We start from the raw sequence: 16,470 nt of genomic DNA, 5'->3' as shown, positions 1-16,470 counted from the left end.
AGGGCTCATCAATTGTCGGATTGACGAATCTATTACATTTGTGTCTAACTTTTATAAATTACTTGCTATCATGTTTTTTGTGATTGATTAAACTCATTTTTGGTTTTTATTCAAATGGTATCAAAACTTGTGCAAAGAACGACAGAATGGTGCAAAAACCGAACCACTACCAATTTTGCATAAACAAAAAACTTTACCTGCTGATCCATATTCCATTATTTGACAACTAGCTCCACTAAATAATGTCACGTTGAAAATATTTCCTAGTGTTACTGTCTTCATTCTATCAATTTCAAAGAAGACTTGATATGGAGTTTACGTCGGCGTTTCCACCAAAAATGACTTGAACATTACATTGGATTAGTTCATGTGTATATGTGTTATATCGAAAACATCATATGTAATAAGTTATTTTGTTTGATCCTGTAATGGGGTCTCGGTGGCTGAGTGGTCTAAGTAGTCGAACTACTGTATCAGTAGCCTGTCGACAATATGGTTGTGAGTTCAAACCCCGCACGTGGCAGGTGAGATCGACTCCAATCTTACTTGACTACGATTGTCAGTTTTCCTACCAACGGTCGGTGGTTCTCCCCTAGCATTCCGGCTGCATTCACCAATTAAAACTGGCAGCCACGAAATAGCACACTAGTACCAAAAACGGCGTCATACACGAATAAATCAATCAATCAATTGATCCGGTATAAATTCAAATTATGTACATGAATGATAATTTGATAATAAAATTAATAGTCAACGATGATACAATACACCATTTGACTTAATTCATCACTGTCTTGAATATGCATGAAATATTCTCAACTTAACGTTAAGCAAGAAACAATCAATTGACCAATTTATCACGCAGTAAAAATATATTTAAATTCCATTTAAGGGGCACATAACACCTTAACAGGGAGTTCATTTTTTTTAAAATCAGCTGATCGTTTTAATCACATACTATTAGTAAAGAGAAATCAAGCTTCTCAATGATCAAAATTAGTGTGTGTCAATGAAATCATTCCTGCTAATTGTGTGGTTATAATTTCAAATGTCTACCATATGATTAAAAGGAGATATGAATAATATGTCAAGAATACAGCAATCAAACTACAAAAAAAAAACTGACCGGTAGTTATCCCTTTGAAGTTGTAATTACGGAGCATTTTAGATCTTTAATGGTTTAGATGTAGTAGTTTATATTCTGGTCATTTAGTGTTTCCTTAATATTTGTCTTATTTTCTTTTCATTTATCTGCAAAATATGTTATCGATCCTATTGAATAAGACATATATGCATGTTTGTGTAAAGTACATAATACATAAAAAAAAATTAAATAGCAAAACTACCGAACTCCAAGGAAAATTCAAAACGGAAAGTCTTCTATCAAAAGCTCAAACACATCAAACGAATGGAAAACAACCGTCATATTCCTGACGTGGTACAGGCATTTCCTTATGTAGAAAATGGTGGATTAAACCTGGGTTTTTAGCTAGCTAAATCTATCACTTGTATTACAGTCATATAGCATTCCATTAAATTGACAACAATGTGTGAGCAAAACCAACAGACATTGTAGGTAAAAATGTCAAAAATTGGGGTACAGAGTGTCAGACTCCGACAGAATGTGACCCCACAGAATAAGAATTATACCAGAATTTATATTTACATAAACAACACGACGGATGTCACATGTGAATCAGGATCTGATAACTCTTCCAGAGCACCTGCGATCAACCCCGGTGGGGTACGTGTTGCTCATTCTTTAGTTTTTTATATACTGTTATTTATCTTTGACTTATATATGCTGAAAATCTCTTTGACCTCTTCTTGTTTATGATTTTTTTTCTGTTTTGAGTGTCGCAACTTACTCTTTTAATTTGTAACAAACGATTTTTGTTCGACGATAATAGTTTTGAAATGAATGAATGAAAATTAAAAGCAGTCGTTAATGCAGCATCGTCTCAGTTGATATATCAATGTATATGAATATTCAATATATGACAAAAACAGTTTTATGATAAATAGATAAAATCCTATTATCGCTGGGTTCTGACATACTTATAAAGACGAGAAGAATGTATTCTATAGCATTCTTTTCATCGGCCTTGTCAAGTATTCAATGCATATGAATTGGTGCAACCTTCGTAACTGGTATACATATAACTATTAGATCAAAACAAATACAAGCAAGCAGAAATTCAAAGGGAATTTTTTATATTTCTATTGGAAAACTTGAAAAATAAAAGTAGGATTGAAAAAGACTTCAAAGAGGCTGGACGCAATAATCTGAAAATTAAAACATGTAAAACCCCAACTGTGGATTCAAATAAGTATCATGATGAAATAACATACCATCAACACGAGGTTATACTCAATATACTGGAAAATAACAACAATACACATCGAGACTGGAGCATGTTCTTTACGCCCTATATATAACGTTCACGAATATATCTTATTGTGGTCTTGAATATCATGACATATGTATAACGGCTATACGATGCAGGACTTCTGATATCACTTCCCGTTTAACTTGGATGTATCTGCAAACACCTTAATTTTATAGGCTTTTTATCAGACTGAGTGTACTTCTTGCTTTATATTTCCGTAAAATCGCGGATTGCCTATTTATTTCAATTAATGATTCCTATTTCATTTGGAGTTGGTCTGAGTGGTATCTGATATTTCTGACAACGTATCCTTATAACTTTTATTGAACTCTGTAAATCATGAGTTACATGTAGAATACAAGTAAAAAACTATGAACACATGTATCTAAAACAAAATATGCACTTTCTTGAGAACAAATATTTCTATGCAACAAATGAAATAACAATTTGTGTATTGTCTAATTAAGATATTCATAACCTTTTTGCAATGTTTTATTAAAAGAATCTTTTACTTTCTTCGATATAGAGTTATTGGGATCAATGTCAATTGTGTCCTTCAGAGCTGTATTGTTTGTTTCTGGTAACAAAATAACTAGGAACGCCGATAAGAACATAAAACCGGCAAACATTAGATATAGCAATCCAGGAATCGTCTGGCTCTAAAAAAAGCGAAAATAAATGCCATGACTATTTAAAGAGATTGCAATTGATAGTATTGCGTAACAGACCAATTGATATACTAAAATAACTGTTTACGTGAAACTCATCTAAATGTATAAAAAACAAATATTTGTCTCATGTCTGTGGTAAACCTATAACAAACTTCCGCAGACTGACTGGCGAACATCATTTTGATAAAGACACTTTTCTTTTCTTAGAAAATGTTTGATTACGCTATACTATACAATGTGTTGGTTTCTCACATTGCTGTACTCCACATATTTTTAAGTTTTAGTTAGGAAACGACCATTTAACTTCAAAAGGGTTGGGTGGGGTGGGGGGGGGGGGGGGGGGGGGTGGGGGGGGGGAGTTATGGTTTTTTTCCTTTAAAAATATTCTGACCCCCATTTTGATGAAAAAAAATGAAAAGCAGATGACAAAAAAAAAGTATTCTGAATCCAGATTTTCCCCATACCTTAAAGTGTTAAATTTTGAAAAAAATGATTTGATTGATAACGTCGAAAAACTAAAAAAAAAAACTAATTTCTGACTCAGACAAAAAACCATACCCCCTTTGAAGTTAAATGGTTGCTCTCATAGAAGGAGTTGTTAATACAACATAATTCTATGTTCAAAGTGAAAACGTGCCTACGGTCTACATTCCATTCAGCGACACATTGTTGAGGTAAAATTTTCGAAATTTACAAAAAAAGGCTAATTCAGTTACTTTTTCTGTGAGATTTACCTACGTCGTAGGAAGGTGTCAAGGAAAAGTGATTGGGTTGATCATTTGAGACTCATAATTGTTTGGACTAGCTTAATAATTCACCTCTGATATGAAGAAATGAGTACAAAATAAAACAGTATGAAATGTATGTATCAAATAGTTTACTAAAAAAAGGGCTCTATACTCTGAGCAGAAATTGATGTAATTTTATAAAATTAAGCTGGTATTATTAATAGAGCTACAGAAAGTATTTTTGTTAAACATACATGTAGAAAAAAGCATAGGCATGTGATGTTGTACATTCATTGTACAATGTTGTAATTGCAAAAGTATGCATGTACCAAAGTATGTTCCTGTGGATAATTCAGATGAATTGGTATATGTAGGCGTGTGTGTGATCTTTGAATATATTGGTGCTGTACTATGTACCCAATGTTTTAAATGTTTACAAACATTTGATAGGTAAAGGTCACGACACAATATTTATTTGGGTCAAATCAATAACGAATCTATTTAATAATTAAGTTGTAAACACAAAATTATATTAGTACAACAACTTACCTTTTCGAATCATTATTCCAAATTTTCAAAACATTAAATAATATATCCAAACACCAGGATTGAAAATTATGTATTCTCAAAATTGAAAGATTGAAAAAAAAAACGTGCGAGGTCACTGACCGCATTTCGTTTCTGATACATTACAGATAGTATAAAAAATCAATTCCGGAGTAAATAATAATTTCCGTAAAAATACTGACAAACTTGTGTAATTATAGATATTGGAATATTACAGATATTATTATAAATATAAATAATATACAAATTTTGTATTAATAAAGACTGTCTGTAACAGTAATTTATTTATTCAGATATTTATACCAATGTTATTTATTGTTAATTCTACTGAATATTCTCCCTGGATATTTAGTAGTAAATTTAGCAGGGAGACTTGATGGAATGCTGTACACCAAGTTTTATTGTTAAAACAGCAATATGTGCAATAAAGAATCAATTTGAGTGTTAAAAAAAAAAAGGAAATTTACAAAAATGCATTTCTAGAGCAATATGTACAGGTTGCACGGTGTCATATAATAATATATGTTAATTAAGGTTTAGCATAATTCAAGTTATATCTATTATGTAGAAGCAATGACAATAAACCATCATCCATCTTTGCATTTTTACACAAAATGCGCACACACTTTTCAAATGTCATTTTCTGATTAGAATGTGAAAGTGCGAAACAATTGTATATCATTACTTTGACATGCTATTTACGTTGTATACATTGGGGACACTTTAATCAAAATAAAAATGACTAAAAATATTTGAGTTAGTGACCTGGGTGGTAAAAAATCTCACTAGATGAAGTAGGATATTACGTCGTACTGACCTATAGCCGAATACATCTTAGTTCATAACAGTTTATTGATAATATGAATTCGATAGAATTTTAATACATGAAGCTCTTTTCAAACCTTGACAAGGTGCATTAAATCCACTGGAATGTGAAAGAGTTTTTCTTAAATATCTTGAAAATAAATAATGGTGCACAGGGTTAAATTGGTGGTTAGTTCAATTGTAAAAGATGACAGAACTGTTGATAAACACAAATGAAAAGAGTTCTTTAAAACATTTATTCTTAATCTTTAAAAGTGTTTAACAGTAGAGCTTACCGTCAATCTGAAGTTTATTTTCTGATTATATTTATATTTTATATTTTAGTATTTTATCCAAAAGAAACACATCAAGTACAATATTCTGATTTTGAACACAGAAACATTGAAGGCTTAAGACTTTAATTTTCATGCACGTTTCCCATACTTTTCATAAACTTACTGTCAAGTTTCGGTAATATCATAATGCAACATAAATGTATCCTTTGACCCACTGCGCTTGTCAATATACAATATGTGTCAGTGGAAGATAGGATGTAAACTGCATATAGATACTGTAACTAAATATAGTTCAAAATTCATAATAAAATTCATTTAAGGATGTTCGCTCCTATGTTTCAAAATAACAAGCCTTTAAATTGACTGTTATAAATTGATAGTATATCAATAACGGGACATAAACGTTAGGAATAAAACAGTTCTGTGTCTTTATTTTTGAAATATGATCAATTGAAAATTTGGCGGGAAATTATTCTCTTTAGATTTCTTATACATTTATGATTGACACCTTTTTTCTTTCAAAAACTATGACAAAAACAAGGATTTTATAGGATTTTCAAAAATTGCTTTTTATACTTTATGTAAATTATGAAAAGAAAAGTAGGGGGTTAGCGGGCAATTTTTTTATTGGCACTTCATGGATAAAACTTGAGGATTCTGAATATCTGAAAAATAGTCAAAAACAAGAGTAGTGACCATCTTTAACTCATTGATAATGATAATGCAAAATGTTAAATACCACCTACAGCAAAATTCACAATTGGTGCTACCATTATCCCAATCCCAGATGTTGCACTAAGCAAACCGCAACCAATGTTTCTAAAAAAATATGGTATCTTGTAAAAGAGCTATTGAACATATATTCCTCAATATAAATGATAAAATAGTACCAAATATTTCAGCCACATTGTTGACACTTCGTCAAATTCGTGTAGATCTAATACGGTATATTTCCGCCAGCTTGTTTATATCGCGATTTGTTGCATGTAATTAGCGCGTAATAAACTTTAAGTAGAACGTCTTGAATGCAAAATCGGTTATTATGAAATATATGTAATCCACAGAGAACGCTCTACTCTAAAGTATCTTTATAAAAGAAAACCAGTAAAAATATCGGCACATGATGCATGAAGTATTTGATACTATATAATAAAACATTATGGTATAAGTTTATTAATGACGCCATCTAATTATTAATTGTAGAAGTGCTGGCACTACTTTAGAAATAAAATTCTTTGTCTTACAATTTTGTTAAATATGTTTTAATTAAACAAAAAAAAAAATGTTACTTTTCAATTGATTTTTCTGCTAATTGCGATTACAGGGAGTTGCAAATTAAATTAAACAAATCTGTTTCGCAACGAGTTCACGGTCACCAATTCTGTAGGTTTTCGGCTATGGTCATCTTTCGTCCTACATGTAGCGTAAATTTGAAGCCCGGTTTCGATTGCTTCTGAAAAACATGTTGATAATTTTGACAAAGATTTTTTTTGGAGCATAAGGCAGACCCATTAGTATTTTAAAGTTGTAGTTCTCATTGTGGAATTTAGTTCACGGCATTTCAGTCATTTGTTTAACGCATTTCGTAGAAAATATATCGGATTATAGATGAGTTATAGACTTGTTTAAGTGTAATAAGGTAGTTAATACCGTTTGTTTTTGTTTTGTTTGGGTCACCATCATTGAATATTATCCACATCTAAGTGTTATCACATCTAACATTGAATCAGTTTTACCTTACTACAGTTGGATATATTTCAGCCGATATCAGCATGACAGATACCCAGCCGGCAGTCACAAATGCTTTTGAGGGAAGTGCAAAAACTATTACGAATGTTTCCTTATTTTCTATGTCTGTAATATAAAAACATGAAGTAAATTTCCGTTATGCAAAATAATTTTTTACATTAACGCTTTTGTTTGGAAAGAAAAATAAGTAGCGTATTACTATGTTTTCACTTATTATGGCACCCTCATCGGAGTTGGGGTGACATATTGTTATTGTACGTTTCTTTTTTTCTTATTACATGTTTTTTTTTTCTTCCACTTTTTTGTCCAGCTTATATTTCAGAATTTTATAAACCAATGTTAATGGAACTATACAATAATGTTAACCAGCATGTGCAGATTTATTTATTTAGGGGTATGGAATTTTCAAAATGGCCGCCGTTACCATGGAAACAGCAAAAATGTCCAAAATTTCAAAATACTCCAAACTTATTGAAACTTTATTAAAATGTTAATTGGCATGTGTAGATGCGCACTTTGACTTTGGAATTTTCAAAATGGCTGCCGTTACCCTAGCAATTGGGGGGGGGGGGGATATGAGGGTGCCATCCGTAATTGCTCACAATTACAAATCTAGTAGTTTGATTGTTTTGGTTACGCACAAGTGTAAATTGATATATTTGTTCACGTCAACTTCAACTTGACCTTCATTTTCAACATTTTTGTTTTCATGGTAGTGGTCATTCTGCTTAATTTTGGTCATTTTTTAATTGTGTATTTTTCTTTAATATAATCATGTCTAGATTTAATTGGTAAATATGAGATTCGTTTGCGAACAGCTGGTTTATCCCCTCCTCATTCTGAACCTGCGCCAAGGCAATCTAAATCTTGTGTTGTCTTTTGTTTTTTTTTAAGGTCTATTTTTTTTTCGAAAAGATCGGGTGTTGATATGTTGTACTGTACAAAATTTAGGGTTATCATATTGTCCTTTTTTATGTATTATTCACCTGTTTAGTTTTTATATTTAAAGGAAAATTCAAATAATTTTACACTACCTAAGGCTTGTAATATGCCTACGATAATCCCAGAGCATCCACCAATAATATAAAACATTGAAGTCGTCCATCTTCTTCCAATGCTGAGCATATAAAAGATATAACATAATGATGACTAACTCTAAGGAATTGATACTATGAATAAATTATATTTTTTAGGCAAAGGTCGAATTGTTCAACCTCACAATTTTCTTTCGAAACTAATGAGAACAATTCAAAACATAATTAAATATTATTTTTTTAATAGTTTGAAAATATATTTCTATGTGAAATCCACCTTAAAATCGGCTTAACATGCTTCGTAAGTAAATTGCAAAGAACAAAAAAAACCATAGATATCATAACCAGACTTATTTGTTATTTATAGTAATTGCTGCTATGATATTTTGTTATGAAGAGAAGTTTAGTCAGTGGAGTATACTGATGAAAAACAAAATTGCTATGAATCAGTGGATGGTTTAAATAGAATACAGAAAATAATATAATGAATTATAGGTTAATATTTACGGTCCCTTTTGGTCATACTGTTCTACACATATTTCGGTTCATATACATCCTTTGCTTTCAAATATTTGGTTTCGAGAGTTTCTATGGGAAATTAATCAGAACAGTGCATCGGACGCACAACAAAGTTTTTATTTGAATTTTTATATCTTTATCATGTTCATATTATATATGCATAAAAAGCCAGCAAAGGACTGTATGCGCAGTACGTATGTATGTGGTCCGAGTACACAGTTATTTCGTAGTGCATTTCTTTTAGACAATAAATGAAAATTAAAAAAATCCCACCTGCGCTTTCTCAATAATATTTTTACAGTGTGTTGTACTACTTTTGGGACAAATTATATCAAAACTATAGAAAACTTCATCGGCTCTAACTCAAAATATGGACATTTTCATGTTAAGGGGGTCTTCAAATCTTTTGACAGCTTCCGAAGTGCTAATTTTTAACATTTTTCAGCTGGACCAAATCACTACTTTACTTTAAAATTCATGACCCAAATTTTTTTACAGTGTCATTTCACCCCCCTTCTTACTATTTGAGTCATAAAACATGGAGAAATAAATTTGGAAGGGGTATAAAAAAAATCGACAAGTAACACACTGTCCACACTAGGGACTATATTCGTGGACAACGAAAATCAAAGGACGATAACTGTGTACCCGGACCTAATAGGGTAGAAAAAGTTTACCAATCTTAATGAAACTTGGTATGACCAAAGCTTATTAAATTATAAGACTGCTTACAAAGTTTCATGGCAATAAGATATATGTTATAGACAACATGACTAATTCTACATTCAACTTTGCGTGTAAAATTTAGACGTTAAAATTGAAAATTTTCAACTATCAACATTTGGGGCTTAAAAATTAAAATATTGCAAAACAATACTTTTGAAATGCCTTAATATATAATATATTATGTATTAAAAGCAATAGAGTACTCATTTGATTTATCAGACTTATCATAATTATTAAAAAGTCAAATTTATATGAGCCTGTGGCTAAAAAGGGAGGTTTTCCAATGAAGGGGGGCCTTACATGAAGATGTAATATTTTCCAGCAATTTTAAATTTGTAAAGCTTTTTGGTTATAAATAATCCTAACATATGTATTTAATATACTTTAAATGGAAAGAAAACTGACAAATAACATATCACATTAGTTTAAAAGGGTCTTAGGCCAAGTAAGACTGAAAATAATTTAGGGTCAATTTAGGCCGTATCACATATTTACATTTACAAATGCATATTGAAGCTATAGGAAATCAAATTTTGTGTCTTTTCTATCATTTCTATACTCAGGTGACATGATACAATAAATCTGAGCACAAAAAGACTCTTGCATTCAACTTTTTTTGCAGACAGTATGGTCTGATACAAAGATTTTTCACTTTTTAGTGAAAAACATGCATGCAATTTTAGTCTCAACAGGCTTATATTTGAACCACTTGCTATCCTACAGAAGAAAAGAAAGATATTATGTGGCATAAAACAGGTACAAAAGACATTGTTAAGTTCTTTTTATACAAATTTAGTGAGGTCTTTATAATAGACTTCAACTTTTATGTTCCAAGCTCCTCACATTTAACTTGATCCAAACAGGGCGTTAGACGAGGATCATAGATACAACACATTTTGCACATATTGTCCGAGATAATCTTCTTTTCTGTAGATTCAGAGTTCACAAATGAGTAATACAACTGGATTGAAGCATAGAAACACAAATATTGACACATAAAAACCTGTCAGATAGAAAGTCAGAATGCCACTTATGCATCAAAATTGAAAAAGCTATGAAATGCTTATTTTGACCATAAAATGCCAAAATTGGTTATTTTTGCAGAAATTCTATCAAATAAAAGTTTAAATCCTTTAGTTTTATGCTATTTGATAAATTGACACCATCAAATCATTCAGGGAAGTTGCCAAAGTACAGATTCTATATTTCCTGATTTCACCTCTTAGTCCGAATACACAGTTATTTCGTAGTGCATTTCTTTTAGACAACAAATGAAAATTAAAAAAATCCCACCTGCGCTTTCTAAATAATATTTTTACAGTGTGTTGTACTACTTTTGGGACAAATTATATCAAAATTATAGAAAACTTCATCGGCTCTAACTCAAAATATGGACATTTTCATGTTAAGGGGGTCTTCAAATCTTTTGACAGCTTCCGAAGTGCTAATTTTTAACATTTTTCAGCTGGACCAAATCACTACTTTACTTTAAAATTCATGACCCAAATTTTTTTACAGTGTCATTTCACCCCCCTACTTACTTTTTGAGTCATAAAACATGGAGAAATAAATTTGGAAGGGGTATAAAAAAAATCGACAAGTAACACACTGTCCACACTAGGGACTATATTCGTGGACAACGAAAATCAAAGGACGATAACTGTGTACCCGGACCATGTATGCCGTCCGAATGCAAAGTGGTGCATTCGGGAATTCGTTCATTATCACCGAAAGCGTGCCCTTTTCCAACCATTCCGGATGATATTTTGATAATTTCTTACCAGTTAGCAAAATACCATCCAGTTACTTGAAATAAACCTATGGCGTTCAGAAGAATCAAATTTATGTAAATATTCCCTTCAAGCTGTTGAACTCCAAAAAAGATACCATATGTTCCGTATCCACCGCTGAACCTACGAAAAATATTAGCGAATGTATCAAATATTAAAACAATACTACCTGTGATAAATTAACGGCATCTCCTTTACTGTCCCAGATGTGTATTTTGACAATAAATGTCACTTTTAAAATGATGTACCAAGTCAAACTATTTGAAAAACCAAAAACTGATAAAAACGTTCAAGAGATGAACAGTGAAAATAGGTTTAAACCTGTTTACAGAACATAATCCAGGAATCGAATAATAGATAAAAATAACAAATTAGTTCGCATTAAATGATTATACTACAAACTTATGGAATAAAAAATATTTTTCCATGATTTGTTTACGATTATGGTCAATAAAGACATAAATAGCTGCATTTTTTTCTTTTTGTATTTTGCAAGACAATGTTAATAAATTTATTGTGTATTTTATTTTTGAATTAAAGCTTCTTTTCTTTTTTCTGTTTATTTATTAGTTTGGGGAGGGGGCTTTTCTGCATCAAATGAAACAAAACATTATTTGTTAACATGATATTGACGGCAGATAATATTTTGTTTTTGACATTCTTGATAATAATTCTTAGATGCCAAAAAATGGATAGATGACGAGGAAGATTTAACAAAATTTTAGAGTTCATTGAAAATACATGGACAATTTCTATCTAGAAACTTATACATGAATTTTTAACACTGAAGTCAATCATAATATTAGAAGTGTGTACACTTACCAAGCAACCATTAACAAAAGTGTTATCTTTAAAAGTCGAGGATTATCTAATAGGTCTAGAATACTATATTTCTTCTCTTCAGATACCAAATCTTCTACTTGTATCACTTCTGCGTGAAATTTGTCATAATCTGGTGGCTCTTTATTATTCATGCTTGCTATTGTTTTAATCACATCGTATGCTTTCTGAATTTTCCAATGTGTCACCAACCATCTAAAGCTTTCTGGTACAAACCTTTAAAATATTGTTCATGTATGAGTCAGACAGAGAAACATTTATGAGAGATGGCTAAAATTATAGTTTGTAAATATTTACGTTGGAAAACAATAACTATTTTAAAAAAATAAAACAAATTAGTTTTTCTTAAATTGTTTAACATTTCACAGCGGTATAACATGTAACTTTAATTATTCTTCCCTTAGTTTATCTATTTTGTATTTACATTGTATCATAGATCAAATTTATTTGTTCAGTGTATGTTCACTGGTGTTAATATGTCTTTTGATTGAGTTAAGCCATTTCAATTGATATTTTATAGTGTGTCTTTTTATGTTGTGATGTTACACTATTGATTCAGATAAGGGTGAGGGTTTGGTTACATTAAAACGTTTAAACCCGCTGCAATTGTTTGCACCTGTCCTAAGTCAGGCATCTGATGTTCAGTAGTTGTCGTTTGTTGATGTGGTTCATAAGTGTTTCTCATTTCTCTTTTTTTATATAGATTAGACAGAAATTATATAAAAAAACGTTTACGACAAAAAATGATCGCAAACCAAAATATTTATATTTTTTGTCAAATTACCAGTTTTTTCGACGTCAAGACTTACCAAATATACATAATTTAAGTTAGATATTACCTCAATAAAACATGGAATACACCTGGGAACATTGTAATTCTTAATTTCACCCTGCATTGCAGAAAAGAGATATTTTTCCCATGAAAGGAATATGACCGTGTCAAAATATGATTTCGTGAACATTTAGGATTGAGAACGATGTTGTCAGCAGTACTATTAAATTATGGCAAATCATAACAATAATGGAATAACGGCTGATATATCAGGACAAAACGAATCAATATGTTTTGTAATGTAGCTAGACACAAACTCTATAGACAAGAGACGAAATATATCAAAGGGATATCTAAACTCATAAATCTAAACGTACTGATGATGCCATGTTTAAAAACGAAAAACGATCATAAATAACAGTATACAAAACACAACATAGAAATATAGGTCTTTTCTAAATTATGCGAGAGGAACTATCTCATCAACATCAATTACTTGCATGTGTACATTTTGTAGAACATATATATTATTTCAATCACACAATGTTTTCCTTTCATGAGTACTTTATATTGAAAGCATACGCTTAACTCACCAAATAATACCTATAAAATATGGAAAAACCGTGAGAGCAATGCCTATCTGGATGTATCGCCAATCATGCAGCCACCAACAAAGACATGCATAAAGCAATCCAAACAGTTCTCTACATGGTAAAAATCTAAGCATAGCTCTTGATTGTCGTGGTGTGAACTCGATAACAAAGGTGAAATTCAAAGAGGTAGTAAATCCACACCCAAAACCAATAAAAAATCTTAATACTGCAAATATTTCCCACGTGGATGGAAAAGCAGCCGCAGTGTTAAGTGATATAATTGCAAACAATGCACAAACGTATGTACGTTTACGTCCAATAGCGTCTGCAACGTGACCAGAAACAAATCCGCCAGCTATCAAACCTCCCATTTGTAATGTTGTAATGGTGGATGGAACCCAACTCTTATCGCATACCAAGTCCCACTGAAATAAATAAATAGAACCCCTGACATGATTTGTAACATTATATATCTGAAATTTGTCCTTAATAATCTAGGAAATAAAAGAGCAACTATTACAAAAATTACAAAAAATCATCAAAGATACCAGGCTTACACATTGGTACGCCAGAAACGCATTTGGTCTAAATGAAACTAATCAGTGTCACTCAGATATCAGTTGCAGGGTTAAATCAAAAACGAAATTGAAGAGCACTAAAGATCCAAAGTTCCGAACAGGTTAAAAAAGTCGACTTTATATAGGTTTAGCTGTTCTGTTGTGGTTTCTTTTGGTCATATAGCTTCACAAGTATTTATACATCTATGATTGCAAATTATTTAGTTTTGAGCGTTCTTTATGATGATATTCCAGAAAAGTGCTTAAGACGCAAACAATTTGAAAAGAGTCATTTTCATTTTATGTATCATGTGTATTGATAACAATCGGCAAAGGTAACTATTGAAAAATTTACTGTTTGATTGGATGTTCGTCTGTGAAGTTTTATACATGCGTATTTATTTCTTGTTTCAGATGTTGAGACAGTTATGGACAAAATGCATGAGATCTATTGCGGAAAGAAGTTTCACTACATATAAACCCTGAGATAAATTACCTCTTACAGCAATCGTTTTATTTATGCCCCTTTAAATAGTTGTTTGCTACAGACAGAAAAGTAATAAGCTTTCCCTGATCGATCTACAACAATGAATCTGGTTGAATTACCTACCAGGAAATGCTGTAATCACTTGTTACTACATTTCGAGACGTTAAACAAATACAATTGGCAACATTGAGTACTGTGGAAGGTAAGAATGTTTATGTTGATGAATCACATTTATAACTGTTTTTAAAGGTTGATTGACGATAGTTTTGGTTCTTCCGATCAGGAAATTACAGATGTTTTGTTGTCAAAGAGTTTGGTCTCAAATGTACAAGATTTATGATATTTCAGAACAAATGAAAATCAATGAAGATAATGAAAATACACTTGTATTATGCTCTATGTATGTACACATCCGGACATGTAGTAGTGACTTCAAAAATATAGCTGTAGCATATGATATGCATGGCTAAGTAAAAAAAACAATTCTCTCCTGCCTCAGAAAACTTAGAAAGCTATAGAAATAAAAGCATTTAAAAGACAGAACAGAAATAGAACAAAATATCAGATGGCATTTCGAAATAACTTTAGAAACTTTATTTTACAATGTTTTGATCGCGTTTTTATTTGTTATATAACAAGATTCATATAAAAAGGAGACGTGGTTATGATTGCCAATGAGACAACTATCCACTAAAATTCAAATGAAGTGGGTTTAAGCAATAATAGCCCATCGTACGGCCTTCAATAATGAAATAGCATATGCTATGCATCACTAAGTAAAAAAACAATTCTCTCCTGCCTCCCAACTGACTCTGAAAAGCTTCTTTCTTTCGTCACAAATTTGTCAAAGAAATGAAGTATTCTATTGTTAGAGCAGACCCCAATTTGTATTTGCGCTCACTTGTTTAGTCAAATGCTGAATGAATTTGACCAAAACCGAATACAAAAAGTGTCATAACATTGGAAATACCGAATGATGTTCAAAGGTGCACTCGCGAATTACCTTGTGTATAGTATAATCAGGAACGGACTTGAAGAAAACATGTGAAAGAAACCCCAGATTTGGTTAATATAAAAAAAAATGTAATTCAAGAGCCCTTAGAAAGTGTTTCTAAAAGAATCATTAGATACGCCCAAGTGCAGAAAACTTAGAAAGCTATAGAAATAAAAACATTTGGAAGACAAAACAGAAATAGAACCAAATATCAGATGTCATTTTTAAAAAACTTTAGAAACTTTATTTTGCAATGTTTTGATCGCGTTTATATTTGTTATATAACAAGATTCATATAAAAAGGAGACGTGGTTATGATTGCCAATGAGACAACTATCCACAAAAATTCAAATGAAGTGGGTGTTAGCAATAATAGCCAATCGTACGGCCTTCAGCAATGAGAAAATCCCGTAGTCAGCTTGAATATAATTCACCAAGACTAATATTAACTAATATTTAATTATTAGTAGAGCAGATTTTCAACCCATCGGAAAACATTGTTAACCTGGATTCGCCTAGGTAACAATCTGCTTGTTCCCCCTCTCGGTTATATCTTATTTATACAACTGCTGAAACTGCTTAATACAGTATATATGAACTAAACATTAACTTTGATTTAAAAAGGATCGTTCTTCCATACCAAGTCTAAGTAGCATACCTCTGAAACAACAGTGTTCATACCGGGATCATAAAGCCTCCTTTTACACAGTACAGAATTATAACTATCTTTAAATTCGCATATTTTCAAGTCTGAAATATTATCTGATTTAGTAAAATTCAGGCCATCTAATGTAGTCAGGTCACACCGCCAATTCGGAACAGCCGCACCAAATGCCATCATCAAATTACTCCAATTATGTGATATTTTGCTTCCAAATAGAAGAAGTATTAGTATCCATTGAAAGGGTCCAAGTCCTCCAATATTGTCTATAGTTTCTTCTAAATATTCATTG

The 16,470-nt window shown here is 31.4% G+C and overlaps 1 protein-coding gene and 1 long non-coding RNA gene across 2 annotated transcripts in view; both read right to left on the bottom strand.

Moving 5' to 3' along the window:
• The window catches only part of LOC127724946 (organic anion transporter 3-like), a 124,609-nt gene extending 108,365 nt beyond the window's left edge, over positions 1 to 16,244 (bottom strand). Inside the window, exon 1 of the mRNA XM_052231948.1 lies at positions 16,176 to 16,244. Coding sequence (XP_052087908.1) covers positions 16,176 to 16,196 — 21 coding nt within the window. The 5' untranslated portion in view covers positions 16,197 to 16,244. The remainder of the gene's footprint in view (positions 1 to 16,175) is intronic.
• Positions 2,699 to 4,507, bottom strand: LOC127724789 (uncharacterized). The gene is made up of 2 exons (XR_007992693.1): positions 4,339 to 4,507; positions 2,699 to 3,049 (listed from the first exon to the last, which is right to left on the bottom strand). It is a non-coding gene; the product is annotated as an uncharacterized LOC127724789 (long non-coding RNA).
• Positions 16,245 to 16,470: the final 226 nt, after the last annotated feature.

This window comes from Mytilus californianus, unplaced genomic scaffold (assembly GCF_021869535.1).
Source record: "Mytilus californianus isolate M0D057914Y unplaced genomic scaffold, xbMytCali1.0.p SCAF_14, whole genome shotgun sequence".
Lineage (NCBI taxonomy): Eukaryota > Metazoa > Mollusca > Bivalvia > Mytilida > Mytilidae > Mytilus > Mytilus californianus.
This window is presented reverse-complemented; position numbering and strand designations above follow the sequence as displayed.